Source organism: Vicia villosa, linkage group LG4 (genome assembly GCF_029867415.1).
Source record: "Vicia villosa cultivar HV-30 ecotype Madison, WI linkage group LG4, Vvil1.0, whole genome shotgun sequence".
NCBI lineage: Eukaryota > Viridiplantae > Streptophyta > Magnoliopsida > Fabales > Fabaceae > Vicia > Vicia villosa.
Genome location: NC_081183.1, coordinates 197280672 through 197299424, shown reverse-complemented (window position 1 = coordinate 197299424; position 18753 = coordinate 197280672). Strand labels below are relative to the sequence as shown.

General features: G+C 33.9%; 1 protein-coding gene across 1 annotated transcript; it reads left to right on the top strand.

The window, feature by feature from the left end:
- Positions 1 to 13952: 13952 nt before the first annotated feature.
- LOC131596721 (UDP-rhamnose/UDP-galactose transporter 2) lies at positions 13953 to 17130 on the top strand. Its single transcript, XM_058869464.1, has 5 exons — positions 13953 to 14458; positions 14535 to 14719; positions 15285 to 15485; positions 16194 to 16355; positions 16450 to 17130. The coding sequence occupies exons 1-5, from the start codon at positions 14329 to 14331 to the stop codon at positions 16807 to 16809; spliced, it is 1038 nt and encodes a 345-aa protein (XP_058725447.1). The 5' UTR covers positions 13953 to 14328; the 3' UTR covers positions 16810 to 17130.
- Positions 17131 to 18753: the final 1623 nt, after the last annotated feature.

Genomic DNA, 18753 nt, shown 5'->3' with positions numbered 1-18753 from the left:
ATTTCTATTTTTAATATATTCAGTTTTTAAAGTTATATATTGATATATTCAGTTTTTCAATATAATCAGTTTTTTAAAATTATATATAATATATTTAATTTTTAAAATTATATTAATATATATAATAATCTTTTTTATATATATTCTATAATATTTAATAAAAAATTTGTTTTAATAAACTTATATATAATAATCTATTTTCTTAATATATATATATATATATATATATATATATATATATATATATATATATATATATATATATATATATATATAATAATCTAAATTTATATACGATAATCTGTTTTAATATTGTTTTTATAAATTTATAATAAAATATGAGAAACTCTTACCCCATCCCTTGATTTTCTCACACATCATGCGAGTTGCCTAAAATGTCATCCTACTTTCGTAGATGTGTGGCATTGAACCAAACTTATATATTATTAATGGTTCAAGAATCGAATCGTTAAACAATTAACCAATCTAAAATTAACTCAGAACCGAACTGTTTGTTATTTTTGTTTCTTAATTGAATTTTACTTCCAAAAAAATTAAATTAAAATTTTGATTTTTTTAAAAATAAAAAAGTAGATTTTTTACGAAAAATAAAAAATGTCACTTTATTTGAAAATAAAAAATGTTGATTTCTTTCCAAAAAATTAGAAAATTTTTTTTTTTTTTTAAATAAGAAAAAAATCGAATTTTGTGAAAGAATAAAAACAAAAAAAATTGATTTTTTACGAAAAATAAAGAAGTCAAATTCTCCGAAAATAAAAACCCAATTTTACTGTATTTAAAAAAAAAACTCAATTTTACTGAATTTTCAAAAAACCCGATTTTACTGTATTTTAAAAACATGATTTTATTATATTTTCAAAAAAATCGATTTTACTGTATTTTTTAAAAACTCAATTTTTCTATATTTTTAAAAAAAATTGATTTTACAGTATTTTTGAAAAACTCGGTTTTACTATATTTTGAGAAGAATCCTATTTTACTATATTTTTGGAAAAACGCGATTTTCCTGTATTTTTTAAAAACTCGATTTTACAGTTTTTTTATAAAACTCGATTTTACAGTATTTTCAAAAAATCCAATTATACTGAATATTCGGAAAAACTCGATGTTACTGTCTTTTTAAAAAAACACTATTATACTGTATTTTCAAAAAACTCGATTTTACTATATTTTTAAATAACCTGATTTTACTGTATTTTCAAAAAACTCGATTTTACAGTATTTTCAAAAAAACATATTTTACTGTATTTTTCAATAAACCTAATTTTATTATATTTTTAAAAAAAAAGCGATTTTAGTGTATTTTTGAAAAACTCGATTTTATTATATTTAAAAAAAAAACTGATTTTATCGTATTTTTTAAAACTCAATTTTGCTGTATTATGAGAAAAATCCAATTTTACTATATCTTTGGAAACAATATGATTTTCCAGTATTTTTTAAATCTCGATTTTACTGTATTTTCAAAAAATCTGATTTTACTCTATTTTTGTAAAAACTTGATGTTACTGTATTTTGAAAAACAAAATTACTCTATTTTCAGAATACCGTAAAATTAGGGTTTTTGAAAATACTGTAAACTCAAGTTTTTTTTTCAAAATACAGTTTTATCGATTTTTTTTAGAATACTGTTAAATCGATTTTTATGGGAAATACAATAAAATCGGATTTTTCAGAAATACAGTAAAATTGATTTTTTCCAAAAGTACAATAAAATTAGGCTTTTTAACATACCGTAATTTGTGATTTTTGAAAATACGGTAAAATCGAGTTTTTCAAAAATACAATAAAATCTGGTTTTTTGAAAATACAGTAAAATCGAGTTTTTCTAAAAATACAGTCAAACTGAGTTTTTTGAAAATACTGTTAAATTGAGTTTTTTGAAAATACTTTAAAGGATTAAATATGTTTGTGGTCCCTATAAATATCTCAACTTTCGGTTTTAGTCCCTCTAAAATTTTCCTTTAAACAATGGTCCTCCTAAAATTTTCTGTCCCTAATTTTGGTCTCTGCCGTCTATTTGTTCTAACGGAAGCTGACGTGGCACGCCACGTGACACGCCACGTCAATTAAAATCAAAGTTAAAAAAACTAGTTAGATTGAGGGGGTTACAAACCTCCCTAAATCCCTACATTTTCTCATGCATTTATCAAGCACTTTATGAGCATTTTTAGTTCTGAGTGTTATCAATGTTTCTAGCTCAACAAACTTCAGCCTCAAAGAAACCAACAATGCTTATATAATCTTTCAAGCATATTACGATTATATTCTTTCTAGTAGTAAAGCAAAATTGGCAAAGCAAAGCAGAATAGAAAAGTGTGTTTTTCACAGAAATGAGGACCATGCTAAGGTAAAGTGTATGATTTTCCCTGTTACAACCTTGAATCCTGATTTCTTCAACAAGTTCAAAATGTTCAATTACCGGATCTTTAGAGTATTTTCCTTTAAAGCCTTAAAGGAAAACCTTTGATTATTTATCCTAAATCCTAAGCCCTTTGAGATTTATGGTAAACTCAAGCCTTCGTTAAATCAGGATTTAGCCGGTAACCATAGGTTATCCCTAGTCCTAAGTAATAATCTCTATAGTTTAATCGCACAAAAACCTTAACAATGGCGGTCAAGCCTAATTGTTAACCATGATTCAATCATTGTTCATGAAGGACATTCTTACTAAAAGGAAGATATTGATGTTAGACGATAGGACGGATCTAGAAGGGGGTTAAATAGATCCCTTGTTTAATTTTCACGCTTTTTCAATTTTATGCGAAAGCACCTGGATTCAAATTCGTCTACAAATGATCCGTTATTGGAATGACCGGATATGAGAAACCGAATGGTATAATATTGATGAAAAGTAATTCAATACTTTAGTCTATGTTATCAATTGCTTAACGAAGTCACTTAGTGATTATTACTTCCAATGATCTGTTTATAGTAACGACAATAATTTGTGTGTTTGTCAATTTGTCAAACACATGATGTGCAAGATACACCGAGTTAAAACAGTTCACAAACACACGAATTAAGTTGAATGAAAATAAAATGCGAGAAAGAAAGACAACACATGATTTGTTTAGGCAGTTCCCTTTCGTCCTCGCGTAGGGTACGTCTACCCCTAATTCTAAAATTAGAATTAGGATATATGCTATTAAGTTGCAAAGTGTTTACAAGATAAGAATAGTTACCAATACCCAATTTACAATTGCAGAAAATTGATCTAATACTCTTCTCTTCCCTTGATTCGAGCTGAACCAAGTATGTCAAATCCTTTGAACAAACCTCCGGTTAACGCTACTCGTTTGCACGTTATCAACATTCCGCAAACCTTTCACTTGGCTGATTTCAATCTCAAGAATTTGACCCTAAATATTTCTTCACAATCCTTCGGTTAGCGTGATACTATTGAGCAAACCCACAGTTTCCTCAATCCCTTCACTCGGCTGAATTTGATGAAGCAACGATTTATGCAAAAACCTCCTAAATCTTCAAGATCTTAGAGGAGAAAACCCCAAAGGTTTTATCCAAGAAAAAACCCACAAATGCTCAACCCAATTTTGAATGTCTAACTTTAGTTTGAACGTTATCAATCTATCCAAGCACTATGATCAACAAGAATTATTGTGTAGTTGTTGATAAATGTTTGAATGATTGAAGATGAAGAGCACTTTATATCTTTCACTTTTTCTTGTGCTTTGAAAAATGTCATAGAATGAAAATATATGCGCTAGCCAAATCATAACAGAATGCAACATAAATTTTGATACCAGTAGCGAGTGGTCGACCGCTCCAAAGAGCCTAGGCGGCGCGAGATTTCCTGACGCAGACAAGAGGCAAGTTTTTCACTCCATGCATCGACACATTCAAATAAAGTATCTACTCCCAGCATGCGTCAACCATAGGGGTCGGTGTGAGCTCTCCCAAGGGTGGTGGAATTAAGTTTCTCGTAGCCATGCGTCAACCCTAGTGGGACATGCATCGACGCATACATAAAATTTGTGTTAGGAGTGAATTAGTAGTGTTTTCATGTGTTAAATTAACTACTTTTTGAGCTGGAAGTGAACATATCTTGTGCTTTTTAAGGATTTTATAGTTAGAATTGAACTTTAGAGGTTTGATGCTAATTGTAGAACAACTTGCGTCACTTTGGGTGTTATTTGTGCAAATATTGAAGTTTAGAAGTAAAGACGAAGAAACTCGCAGGTGTAGAGCTTCTAGAGAGGAAGAATCACAAAGAAGGAAGGTGAAACAAAGGCCGAGCCGCGCCAATAATGAGCGAGACGCGCCATCCCTTCTGACTTGGGTTCGCGCCACGCCAATACGTGCCGAGGCGCGATGGTTGCGTTACAAGGATAAATTGTTATAAATAGAATCCCTAATCCTCATAAGAGAAAGGTCCTTGGTGAACGAATTTCAGAGAGCAATCCTATTCTAGAGCAGAAAACAACTTCCGACGGAGAATTCAACATCAATTGAAGACATTCCCTTGATGAAGATGAATCCTTCCATGAAATCTTGTGTGTTCTTCATGACTATGGAGAGCTAAACCCCATTGTGTTGAGTTTAAGGTAGTAGTTAACCTATGAAGATGCAATTACTTTGATTAATTCCTGTGAACAATTGTTTAAGCTTTATTATCAATGAAAAACCTTGCTTTTATTTTATATCATTGTTGAACTATCAATCGAGAGATAGGGTTTATACTTTTGCCCTAGGTTTTTACATTGACTTGTTGATTAATACTCAGAAATGAGATTTTGAAGAAGTTTTCATAAATCATCGTGGTTAATTCCCTTTATCTTTATAGTTATTCTAAGAGAACGAATATCATACCGGTAGAGGTGGTTCTAGATTGATCATTAGACATAATATCAGTTTTGAGGATGAATGAAGATAATAACTTAAATAATGTTCACTCGTGGATTAATTGATTATTATATGTGAATAGGTTGATGAACCCTAGAACTCAACATATTCATTCACCATTGTTATTCGTCTTTAAGCTTTTTATCAGTTAAATATTATTCTGTTATATGCAATTTGAGAACAAACAATCAAAACCACTACTTTTCACTAACTCATTATAATCCAACTATAGAACGGCAGCAATATTACTCAGTCTCTGTGGATACGATATATTAGAAAATATTTACCCAGAATACTTTCAACAATTTTCCATTTCCAGTTTTTGATTCGACCATTAGGTCGGCGTGAGTTGTTCTGAGGTTTATCCAAAACTGAACTTTGCTTCATGATTCGACTCAAGGATGTCATGAGTCGACACATCCAATATTTTCTTGCAAAAACTCTTATTTCTTGAGTGTTGCTCCTGACTTCTAATCTTGACACATTTTCTTAATGAACCTTCACTTCAATGGAAGGGTTTTGACATCAGTAAAATACAGGTAGAGATGTATTGCTCTCACAATTGGGAGAATTTGCCACTGTTGCACTTACTCAAGAATGTAGTCAATTGGTGCTAGGAAATCTCCCTCCCAAGTTAAAGGATCCTGGAAGTTTCACTATACCTTGCAACATTGATGACTCATTTTGTGGAAAAACACTCTGCGATTTAGGAGCAAACATTAATCTTATGCCCCTATCCATGTTCAAGAAGCTAGGGATAGGCGCTGCCATACCTACAAACATCATTCTGCAGCTAGTAGATAGAAGGATTTGCTATCCTCAAGAGAATATTGAAGATGTTCTGATCAGGGTTGAGAAATTTGTATTTCCTGCTAACTTCATCATATTGGACTTTGATGTTGATGAAGACATTCCCATTCTGTTGGGAAGACCTTTCCTTACTACGGGAAGAACATTAATTGATGTGGAAAAATGTGAGCTCACTATGAGGGTAAATGGTCAACAAGTGGTGTTTAATATGTTGAATGCATTACAATACCCAGAAGAAGAGGTGGTTGATTGTTCAATGATTTTCAACTAGGACTGAATTGTTCACAAGAATTTGCTGAAGTCCACTGTTGGATGTTTTAAAGAAGCATAAAAGAGCTATTGCTTGGAAAATTGCAAATATAAAGGGTATCAGCCCTACTATTTGTATGCATAAAATCATTTTGAAAGAAAATGCCAAGAATAATATAGAGAGTCAAAGAAGGTTGAATCCCATTATGAAAGAAGTGGTAAAGAAGGAAATCATCAAATGGCTCGATGTTAGAATTATCTATCCCATTTCTGATAGCGTCTGGGTTAGTCTTGTTCAATGTGTACTGAATAAGGGAGGCATGAGAGTTATCAGTAATGAAAAGAATGAGTTTATCCCCACAAGAATAGTCACTAGTTGGGGGATTTGCATGGATTATAGGAAGTTGAATAAGGCCACATGGAAAGATCATTTTCCTTTACACTTCATTAATCAGATGTTGGATAAATTGGCGGGAAAGATGTATTATTACTTCTTAGATGGCTACTCGGGCTACAACCAAATAGCCATTTCACCCGAAGATCAAGAGAAGACAACATTTACTTGTCCCTATGACACATTTGCCTTTTGGATTGTGCAATGCACCAACTACTTTCCAAAGGTGCATGATGACTATAGTTTCTAATATCATAGAAAGTTCCATGGAAGTCTTCGTGGATGACTTTTCTGTATTCGGGGAGTCGTTTCAGAATTGCTTAGACAACCTGGATACAGTCCTGACAAGATGTAAAGAGACTAGTTTGGTGCTGAACTAGGAGAAGTGCCATTTCATGGTAAAAGAAGGAATTGTGTTAGGGCATAAAATTTCAAAAAAGGGTTTGGAAGTTGATCAAGTCAAGATAGAAGTTATTGAGAAGTTGCCCCCACCTACGAATATAAAGGGTATTAAAAGCTTCTTGGGACATGCTGGCCTCTATAGAAGGTTTATCAAAGATTTTTCAAAGATCACCAAACCTCTTACCAATTGCTGCAACATGTTGTGCCTTTCATCTTCAGTAAGGAGTGTTTGAATTCTTTCTATTTGCTAAAGAAGGCTCTAGTTACTTCTCCTATAGTGAAGGCTCTAGTTACTTCTCCATTTGATTTGATGTGTGATGCGAGTGACTTTGCAATTGGCGTTGTGCTTGGTCAAAGGCACGAAAAAGTATTTCACACTATATACTACACTAGTAGAACATTTATTGAAGCTCAAATCAATTACACGACTACTGAAAAAGAGTTGCTAGCTGTAGTATTCGCCTTTGACAAGTTCAAATCTTACTTGGTGGGCATCAAGGTCGTTGTGTATACTGATCACGCAACAATTAAGTACCTCATTGCTAAGAAATTAGATGCCAATTCGATGCTTATCAGATGGGTACTATTGCTGCAAGAGTTTGTCAAGGATACCAAAATAAGTTCATGATAAATATGCTGGAGAAATTCACGAGGATTTTGTTGATGAGAAGCTTTTGATGATAACTTATGGCTTGACTGCATGGTACGCTGACATTGTCAACTACCTTGTGTAGAGTCGTGCCACCTAAGTTCAACTCTCAACAGAGGAAGAGGTTCTTTCACATGACACTGAGCTATTTCTGGGATGAGCCCTTCTTATACAAGAAGTGTGCTGATCAGTTACTAAGGAGATGCGTGGATCACCCTGAGGCAAGACAAATCTTGTCTGCCTGTCATGAAGTATCATATAGAGGAAACTTTAGAGGAGGCAAAACTGCAGCCAAGATTCTACAATCAAGTTATTTTTGGCCCTCTCTCTTTAAGGATGCTCATGAATATGTTAGAAAGTATGATAGATGCCAAAGAGTAGGAAACATTTCCATGAGGCAAGAGATTCCTTTAACAAATATTTTGGAAATTGAGATTTTTGATGTGTGGAGAATTTACTTCATGGGACCGTTTCCTCCCTCTTTTGGCAATTTGTACATATTAGTAGCTGTGGATTGTGTGTCCAAATGGATTGAGACAATAGCAACTCCCACTAACGACTCTAGGGTAGTGACCAAATTTTTGGTTAAGAATATCATGTCAAGGCATGGCACGCCTAGAGTGAACATTAGTGATGGAGGAACCCACTTTTGCATCAAAAGTTTTGAAAATTTAATGGCAAGTATGGAGTAAAATACAAAGTTACTACATCCTATCATCCACAATGTAATGGACAAGCTGAAATCTCTAATAGGGAGAAAAAAAGAATTTTAGAGAAGGTGGTGAATCCATCTAGAAAAGATTGGGCTAGGCAATTAGGTAATGTACCTCAGGTTTGAGAACAGGAGGCTAATTGTTGTGTTATTTGACCCATCTGAACCTCAAGATTTTTGATAGAAGCGGCGGTGTTCCTCTGATTGTTCCTTGTTTCTTCTTGGAACTGAATATTGTGAGCAGCCATTTTTTCAATAGCAATTTCCCAATATGCTTTCTTTGGGGCTTGTTGTTGTTGTTGATATTGATTGTGATATTGACTTTGACCCTATTATTGAACAATATGCTTCCATCTTGGATTGTACGTGTTAGGGTAAGGATTGTTCTGCTTCAAAAAGTTTATTTCTTCAATTTGTTGCAGGGTTGCAAAACAATATGCTGTGTGGTAAGGCCCACTACTAATCTCATAGTTGACAGTCTGAGCGGGTTGAATTTTGGCTACAGTTTGAGTATCCAAATTCATACCCATGAGTATTCTTTCAACCTCTGCAGCAATTTGATCTTCCATCTTTACCACTTAAGTTTCAAGTTAATCACTCCCTTGGGTTTACTCATACTCTGGTCATATAATTCCATATGTTCATTTACAGCAATGGCTTCAATGATCTTATTAATACTAGTGGTTGTTATAAAGTTATATGAGCCACTAATAAGTTGCTCTATCTTCATCCTGAGGCCATTTACAAAAAAATTCATCTGCTCAGTTTGATCCATATTGTGAGTGAGGCAAGCTACCAACAACCTCTTGAACCTCTTATATGCATCCCCTAGCGACTCTCCTTCTTTCTCCTTAAAATTCATAATATCATATCTTTTGCGAATATAAACAAAAGCAGGAAAGTATTCATTCAGAAAAATTTTCCATCTCTTCCCAAGTAGTAATATTCCTAGCAGGTAATGAGTAAAACCACTATTCCGCGTCTTCATAAAGTGTGAACGAGAACATTCTTAATTTATTTTCTTCTTCGGAATGCCCCTCAATCTTCAAAGTATTGCTTATAGTAAGAAACCTTTGCAAATGCTTATTTGCATCTTCATTTATCTTTCTTGTGAAAGGTCTCTTCTCGAGCTGTTAGAGTGTTGAAGGGTGCGGCTAAAAGTTTGTAATATTTACCGGTTGATTCACAATAGTCAATCGACCTGCTGGAGCAGCTGCTCCCCCATAGTCTCTAAGTAGTCTCTCGGGTGGTGGAGGATTTTCACCCATATTTTATTCTTCACTTTCAGACTCCGAACCTGAATGAAATGAGAAAACTTCTTCTTCAGATTCCAATTTCACCAATCGAGTTTGTCTGCGTCTTGCGTGAAAATTTCTTTCTATTTCCGCGTCAAAAGGAAATTCAGCAGAGGGCTTTCCTCGCATAAAAAGTATTAGACATAAATTAGTAATAATAATAAAAATATAAATATAACAGTAAATAAAATTTTAGTCGCAGAGCAACAAAATTTCAATTGAACTAAAATCAAACTCTATATTTTGGCAATCCCCGACAACGACGCTAAAAACTTGATCGGAAAAATAGAAAGTGTACTATAATGGGGTTTTGCTTGAAGATCGTTAATAACAATAAGTAAAAATAAGCAGAATAGAAAAGTGGGTTTTTCACAGATATGAGGACCATGCTAGGGTAAAGAATATGATTTGCCTTATTACAACCATGAATCCTGATTTCTTCAACAAGTTCAAAATGCTCAATTACCAGATCTTTAGAGTATTTTCCTTTAAAGTCTTAAAGGAAAACTTCTGATTATTTATCCTAAATCATAAGCCCTTAGTGATTTATGATAAACTCAAGCCTTGGTTATATCAAGATTTAGCCGGTAATCATAGGTTATCCTAGTCCTAAGTAATAACTTCTATAGTTTAATCGCACAAAAACCTTAACAATGGCGGTCAAGCCTAATTGTTAACCATGATCCAATCCTTGTTTCAGTGTCAAATTGAATAAGAAAAACACATATATTAAAGAAATTTGAAATAAAAGTTGTTTACAGAGCTAAATCAATGACACCCCTAGCATTGGAAGGATTAGCTACTCATATTGTTCAAAGTAATTTCAATAAGATAAAATCTAAACATTACAAATTAATGATGAAATTTGATCTTCCATTACTTCCGCTCATGAAAAGTCTCTGTTCGCCAATAATCTCATATGCTTCAATATCTAATCGTGAAATTCTTTCGCCGTCAAAAGTCCTTTATTTCCTCGTGAAAACTCTCCTAAATAGTGAAAGTCCATTTGCCTGTTTTGAATTGCCTGAAATACCCTTCCAATTCAATTCTTAGTGAAAAATTAGAAAAGTGAAGAAAATCAGCGCCTGGGGAAACACAGCTCGTGTCAGCTGACACGGTTGGTCGTGTTGGCCATCGGCCTCTTTCCCACAAACTGTTCAAGTCTCAAACCTGCTGACATGGCCCGTGTCAGCCCCATAATTTCCCTTTTGTTGATGATTCTCCAAGGGGTTCCCATCCTGACACGGGTGGCCGTGTCAGGCCTCCTGTAACATTGCCAATTCTTCCTCGAAACTTCCGATTCCTTCACTTTCTCGCACCGAGACCTTTGGATCGTACACCTAAACCTGGAGACAATCACAAACTACCAACCAACACATAAAACACATAAAAGATAAAATAAAACTTAAAACAATAAAACTCGGACAATATGCACGGAAGATGTAAACGACTCAAATGATAACAAAATATGAAATAAATTGTTGTAGATTACCTGGATTATTGTCAAACAAGTGGCATAAACATAGTAAAAATGGTGATCGATCACAACCCCAAACTTAGCTCGTTGCTTGTCCTCAAGCAATGCTCGGGATACAAGACAAGTCACCCCCTAAAATATGTTAACAATTAACTCACCACAATACTACTGAGATCTTTCGCAACCTACATTCACTTTCCTTCCAGAGTTTTCCTGTGGTCCCGAATCGAATATTCTGCCACACTCTCACCAAATCTCTCTAGGTTAAGTGTTTGTACTCAAATATCAAACTATGCAATATCAATTCATGAGTTTGAATACATTCTCTTTTCACTTCACACAATACACACTTTTTGAGGTCTTTTTAGGTTGTAACAGGACTTTGATTACGGTGGGATAAACAAAACAACGGGAAAACAAATGGTTTTGGGCTCAGACTCAGTGTTGTCATTCTTTGGACTATGTCAACTTGGAACATTCATCATAGTGGTATTTTAGACACCTTTTTCACTTGACTCCTTAGTTTCTACTCACTCATTTTCTTTGAGTGTGCAACTTTGATTTTTCAAACCGGGTCTCTTCTTTTTGGTAAATGCATAAATTTCTGTCCTTTTTTTCTTGTTCTTTTTTATCAAGACTTTCTCTTTTTTTTTTCTTCTTGTTCTTCTTTTTTTAAAATTTTATTTTGCACTTACCTAGTCTATCTTTGGTGTCCAATACCCCAAACTTAAACTTGTCACAGTTTTAAGATACAACGCCTGTCCGAGAAGGGTAAGGACGTGTTTAGGCCATGGATTTATACAGATGTGGTGGTAACACAAACAAAGGATATAGGCTCAACGGGGTTAACAAGGGATAACAATTACACATGAATGGCTGAAAAGGCTCAGGAGTAAAAAAACAAACGTGTCTCAGTGTGTGTGGTTATGCAGTGATATTCCAAAATAACATACGCAAACTTGGAGCGATAGAGACATACCTGACTTATCTCTCATGATGAATATGTGTTTGGCCTTTATGTCACACCATGTTGGGTAAGGCTAACAGATTCCAAAATACTTCTCGTGTGATGCAGCTTCTCATTCAGCTCAGGATGCACATGGATCCTTTGTCAGTCAAGTTTGTGAAAGTTACGTCCAATTCTCTTTTTCAGTAGTATCAACTTCTGGGGGGACTTCATGGAAAACAAGCAAGAGGATGGAGTTTTCTCACCCACTAATACTAGCTCTGTCATCTATCCAGACAAAAACACAAGAATCTACAGTGCATGAAACAAATAACACCGAGTAAAAGCAGAAAATCACAAAGCAAAACCAAAAACCAAAAACAATAAAACAGTAAAAAAAAACCCACACTTGAACCAAACACTGACACCAATGTTTAAGGACTAGATAGAGAGGGGTACTCGCAATGCCCTACTGAGGAGGTTGACGAGGTGAGAAATACAACATCAATTATTGCATCCTTGTTGTGATTGCTCCGTGCGGAGGTCCCCTAATTCAAACTGTACCCAGTCCATTGGTCATGAGTCATGGATGATGACTCGACGCCTAGTTGGGGTGACATCTGGGGAGGAGGAACAAACTGCTCATGGTCATGAGCATCTTCATCATTATTGACACCTGCAAAAACATTTTCAGTATCATACTCGTTCTTTTCATCCTGGACGACACTCTCATACAACTAGTTAGCACAATCAGATATACCAATTCTGTCAGGATTAAGAAGTGCTATAATAAACCTGTTATGACTCACTACAGAATAGTAATCACGAATAATCTGAATCATGCCCTGTTGAATAAAAGCATTCATGTCAATTTTATCCTTACTAGCTACAAGAGTCTCACTATGCAAAACAGGACCATAACCAAAGTGTTTGGCTATTTGGTAATCATACCCCCAATAGAAATGCCACCTTGAGATGCTCGGCCCACTCTTTCCAAATAACTAGCCGCAAAGGAAGCGGCATTCACCGACATCATATTTGCAATGGCATACAGGAAAAATAATTCCCCCTGAGTTGCTACCCTTGTACTGTCACCTCTTCCAAACAGAGTGTAAGTCAAGCTCTTTTGGGCATATCTGAAACAGGGGTTTTGGATGCCCAAGGTCTTTGCACCCTTTGCGACATAATCTGTCTTACCAGTAATAGTTGTCCAAAAAGTTTTCGAATCAAAGTCATCCAGAATAGTCCCCGGTCCATACTATGGAAGTCGAAGGATGCCTCCTAACTCCTCAACAGACAGTTCATGATCATTATTATGCAGGCGAAAATTTAAAGTACCAAAGAAATATTTTGTGGTGCCCGTCCACCTTTTTTATAAGTGGAGCTTAACAGTGCTTAAGAACTCAAGCGTGATGCGCTCATATGTCAGCCTGACATGGAAAGAGTATCCCCTCTCTTGCGCTCAAATGATCGTGTTTTAATCATTGTCATATGTAATTGATTAAGCCTATGTTTGGTTACCCGGTAGAAAGCATCAGAATCAATTCCGAACCCTTAAAATCAATTTTGGAGTGTTTGGCATTCTCAAATAATCTGCTGCCACCGTGCTTTTTCTGGTTCAGAATTGATTTTTCATGAAGCTACAATTTCTAACTTCTTGAAATCAATCTAGGAATCAATTCTCCCTTTTCCAGTTTTTCTTTTTTACCCTTAAATTGAACAACATCAATAACTCTCATCATCTTTTGTTGTGTGTCCTTTTTATCATTTACACATCCAAAAACAATTCTGATGAAAATATCCAAACATTTTTCATACAAATCACTTTTGATGTGAATATATTCAAACATAAATCACTTTATATTAAAATCAATTCTATCAAAATTATTTTTTTCACCGCAGAACCAAACACACTAAGAGGAGAAGTTGATATGGGATTACTGTGAATTTTAAATTGTAATTGATTATGCAGGTTAGAATAAATGATTATCCATCGCGCTAGTTATATTGCAAATTAAACTCACTTAATATTTTAAAATTGTTAAAAAAATGATTTTCTTTGTTTTTAATTTCCTTTAATTATGCAATGCAGCCAAGAAAAAGACGTGATATTCCAGCTCTTTTTGAGTTCTATTGGGTACCAAACATAAGACAAGTGAGAGAGAGAAGATTCCCTTGTTCCTTCCACCGATGCTGTCCTGAGCAGCAGCACTGTAAAATAAAAGAAATATTTTTACAGAGAGTTTAAGTGGAAGACGCAGGCAGGCAGAAGAAAAGATTAATGTGAGGGAAAGGAATAGGAAAGTGTTGTGGGAGGAAGAAAGTGTTTTAAAGACGCCCAAAGCAAAAGCCCCTCCCTCCCTCCCTCACTTCCTTTATTCTTTCTTCTTCTTTTTTTCAATTCCGTTATCCATCTCGATTCGATCTTGAGTTATCCATCTCGATTCGATCTTGAGTTATCGATCTCTCTCACATCACAATTCACAACAACTCAAATTCAGATCTAGTCGATGGAGAGCGAAAAGAAATCGTCTTCAATATCAAACTTTGGAGCATGGGGTATGAACGTTGTGAGCTCCGTTGGAATTATCATGGCTAATAAACAGCTCATGTCCAATAATGGTTATGCTTTCACCTTCGGTAAGATCTCCTACTTGTTTGCCCCTCTCGATCTGCACCCAGATCTCTAATCTATTTACTTTACTTTCATACACAGCCACTACATTGACCGGCTTCCACTTCGCCGTAACTGCTCTCGTCGGTCTTGTTTCAAATGCTACCGGTTATTCTGCTTCAAAGCATGTTCCTCTTTGGGAGCTTATTTGGTTCTCTGCTATTGCCAATATATCTATCACTGGGATGAACCTCAGCCTCATGCTCAATTCTGTTGGATTCTACCAAGTAAGCAGCAGCTCCCTCCCTCCCTCCCACTCTATTACTACTTTCTGCCTCAAATCCAACATGGATTCATTTCTAAAACCCCAATGTAACAATAATTCCTTATTCAAATTTTCTACTCTAACTTCTCTGTGCTACACTTAATTAATTCAAATCTATAATACTATTTCCTTCTATTTCACTCTCTGCAACTGGGATTGGTAATCATTGTCAACCCTCACAGTATTAGTATATGTAAGGAATACCGATGCACTTATTCTAGTATAATTTTACATCTTCATCAAGATTATCACTATGTAAGCTTTGAATTTTAAGCAAAGCATTTTGTAAATGCTTGCTCTCCGGAAAACTTGTTCAAGCTATAGCAACATTGTGCTCTTTGTCATCTTGTAATAAATTCAAATTATGCTCAATTCAAATTACTATTATCTAACTCTCCATCATCAAGGTTCAGCTTTTTTGTCCAATGGGTTCTAACTTTTAAAGGACCCTACTCTCATGTTTTCACTTTGTACCTTTATTTCTTATATTTTTCAGCTGTTCATTTTCTCATTGTGTATGTGAACAGATATCAAAACTAAGCATGATTCCGGTGGTTTGTGTCATGGAATGGATCCTTCACGGTAAACACTACTCAAGAGAAGTGAAAACTGCAGTCATGGTTGTGGTTATTGGTGTGGGCGTTTGCACTGTAACTGATGTAAAAGTTAACCTCAAAGGTTTCGTGTGTGCCTGTCTAGCTGTTGTATCATCATCTTTACAGCAAATTGTAAGTGTTATATATGTTTTCATTCCACCATATGGGTAATGTGGAATTTATTGTGATTTCCTTTTCTGCCGTCATTTATAACCAAGTGTTGGTAGCATGGGAGTTTTTTTATTCTTTTGTGTATTTTGAATTTGAATTGGAGTAATAGAAGGTCAGTACTAGGTGGAACTTGCATAGATGTAGAATCATAAATGGAGCATCATTTCTGTTCTTTTGAAGGTTTTGTTACTTCATTGTAAAACAGGAGAGTTGAATATGTAATTTCTAAAATCAGTCATTGAATACATAATTTTTAAAATCGGTCAAGTGGTAAGTTCAAAACCGAAGTGAGCACTAGTCTTTTTAGTTTTTCAATTTCATCAAAATTATTGATTAGTTTAATACAGGTTGAATGTAATGTTACAATAGCCTATTTAGCTTTTTTTTTTTTATTTAGCCTGTTCTTAAATTTTTTATCTTGTAGAACATAAATATGGTCAGTTATGCTAATTTTAAATTTTGACTAACATGATTATTCTTATGATTATCACTGTTTATTACTTAATATATTATATAATTAAAAATATATTTTATATATCACTGACTCAATCACTCAATTGAACCGTGGTCATCGAACTAATTAATCATGAATTAGTTGGCTTACACTGGTATAATAATCAGTTTGATTTTTTAACCCCTGATTTTTTATTTTCCCCTTTGTGTTAACAGTCAATTGGATCTCTACAAAAGAAATATTCAATTGGATCTTTTGAACTGCTAAGTAAGACTGCTCCTATTCAAGCCCTCTCTCTTATTATTCTTGGTCCATTTATTGATTACTATCTCAGTGGCAAGTTGATAACCAACTTTAAGATGTCTTCTGGTGCCATTGTAAGTTATCACCCTCTTCTGTGTTGAGTTTAGATAGTTCTGCTTTACATATAGTGTTAGATTGTTTACTTGGGGTCTTTGTAAATCTCTGCAGATATTCATTCTTCTTTCATGCACCCTAGCTGTGTTTTGCAATATAAGCCAGTACCTCTGCATTGGGCGCTTCTCAGCAGTTTCCTTCCAGGTTTTAGGCCACATGAAAACAGTATGTGTTCTGACTTTGGGGTGGCTACTATTCGATTCAGAGCTAACTTTGAAGAACATCATGGGAATGATTCTTGCAGTTGTTGGGATGGTAATTTATAGTTGGGCTGTGGAGCTTGAAAAGTCCTCAAATGTAAAGACTCTTCCTCATGCAAAAAACAGCCTAACAGAAGAAGAAATTAGACTATTGAGGGAAGGGATAGATAACAGTCCGTTGAAAGATGTTGAACTTGGTGAGGCTAAAGTTTAGATTGATTGGAAGTGATTAGTCTCAATTTTAATATGGATTACTTCAATTTTATTTGTTCATTTTATAGTTTACTTGCTAAGAGACTCTGTTTGCACGAACTAATCCATTTTAGGAGATGTATCTTATTTTTTAATTTGATTGTTTTTTTTTTTCTTTTCTTGTTTTGCTGAGATTGTGTTATTTATTTGGCTTGTCGGTAGAAGACTGCTAGCTATTGTCGATATGAGATGTAAAATGTGTAAGCTGATGACAGGCAATATATTCTGTCAATTGTCTTTTATGTTAGATTAAATAAAGTTTTGATTATCTTATTTTTCCAAACTAGTGTATTGATTCTGTTTTCTAGGTTAGCTGTATGATCAATTCAACCGTATGCCTTTATTTAATACTATGACATCTTCAATAAACTTTTACCGTAGATTTAGATTACAAAATTAATTTTTTGTTGGATTTAAATCTATTATAGCATAGTTTATAGTTTTATGTTCGCTATTTTCGTCCCTGTAAGATATTGTTCAAATCCCCATATATTTATTGCGGTCCAACTTCCGTTACAAAAATGCATATGTGGCAAAAGGTAATGACGTGGCGTGCACCTCTAAAGCCTTTCCACCAAGCCAATTCTACTATTTATATATTTGCAATTCATTTGTATATATTACATAATTAGGTAACTTTTTTGAAATAAACTTTATTTTATTTTTGAGTTTTGGTATTAATTTTTGTTTTGTTTTAATAAATAATAATATACAATAATAAATAACCGTAAATATTTTACTAAATATTTCATATTATTTTTACTATGTAATGTTTCAAGTATTTACTAGTATTCAATTTAAAAAGTTAATAAATAAAATATTTAATAAATTAAAATAAATAATTCAAATATTTAATATTTTAGATATAATAAGTAATAATATTTTAATAGTTGATAAATATTAACGCTAAATAATTAATTTATTAAATATTTCAATATATTTATTAAATAGGTTTATAATTATTTCAACTATTTATTAAATATTTTAACTATTTAATATCTCAACTATTAAATATTTTAATAATTATATATTAAATAATTATTTCATAATATTTCAACTATTGAATTAGTATATTAAATATTAAATATTAAGTGTTAAATATTTTAATTTGTAATAATAAAATAATATAGTTAAATAATAATTAAAATGTGTTAAACTATTTAATATATAAATTACTGTATATTATTATTTAGGGTTAAATATATTAAGCCCCCTGCCATTATAGTGAGTTTTGGTTTGAGCCCCCTGAAGTTTTTTTTTTTACTAAACGCCCCTTATAAAACATAAATCCTGGATTTACCAAACCCTTTTATCCTATTTGCTAACTGGACTTTGACTTAATTGATGATGTGGCAAAAGGAGACTTGATGATTGTATATGATCATGGGCTTTTACCCTTTTATTCCACCACCACCTCTCCAACTTCCATCACCACCACCATCACCACCCCGACCAACCCCACTGCAGCCCACACATTAGTTCAAATCGTAATCAACCTGCAGCATATCAAGAAAGAAAAAAAAAACAAAGAGGCCACATCAGAAAATGAGATAACAAACTCACAGAACAGAAGAGAAAATCAGAGGGAAAAAGAGGAGATCAAAAAGAAAAAAGATTCATAACAGAATGGGGCGGGAAAAACGAACCTTCACCTCTCTCCAGGAACCTCCATCGTTGAACCTCACAAAAAGCTCTGCATAATCATCTTCATATCTTTGCAACCGAACACTCAACCTTCATCAACTCTTCAATCTCAAGAACCAATCGAACCTTCAATTCCCCATCAAGTTCACTTACAAGAATAAAAATTCATCAACAGCAACGCTTCAGATCGTTATCAACATCACAACCTCAACACGAATCCGCGGCGAACAACACCTTGAACACAGCGTTCTCCGTTTCGTAA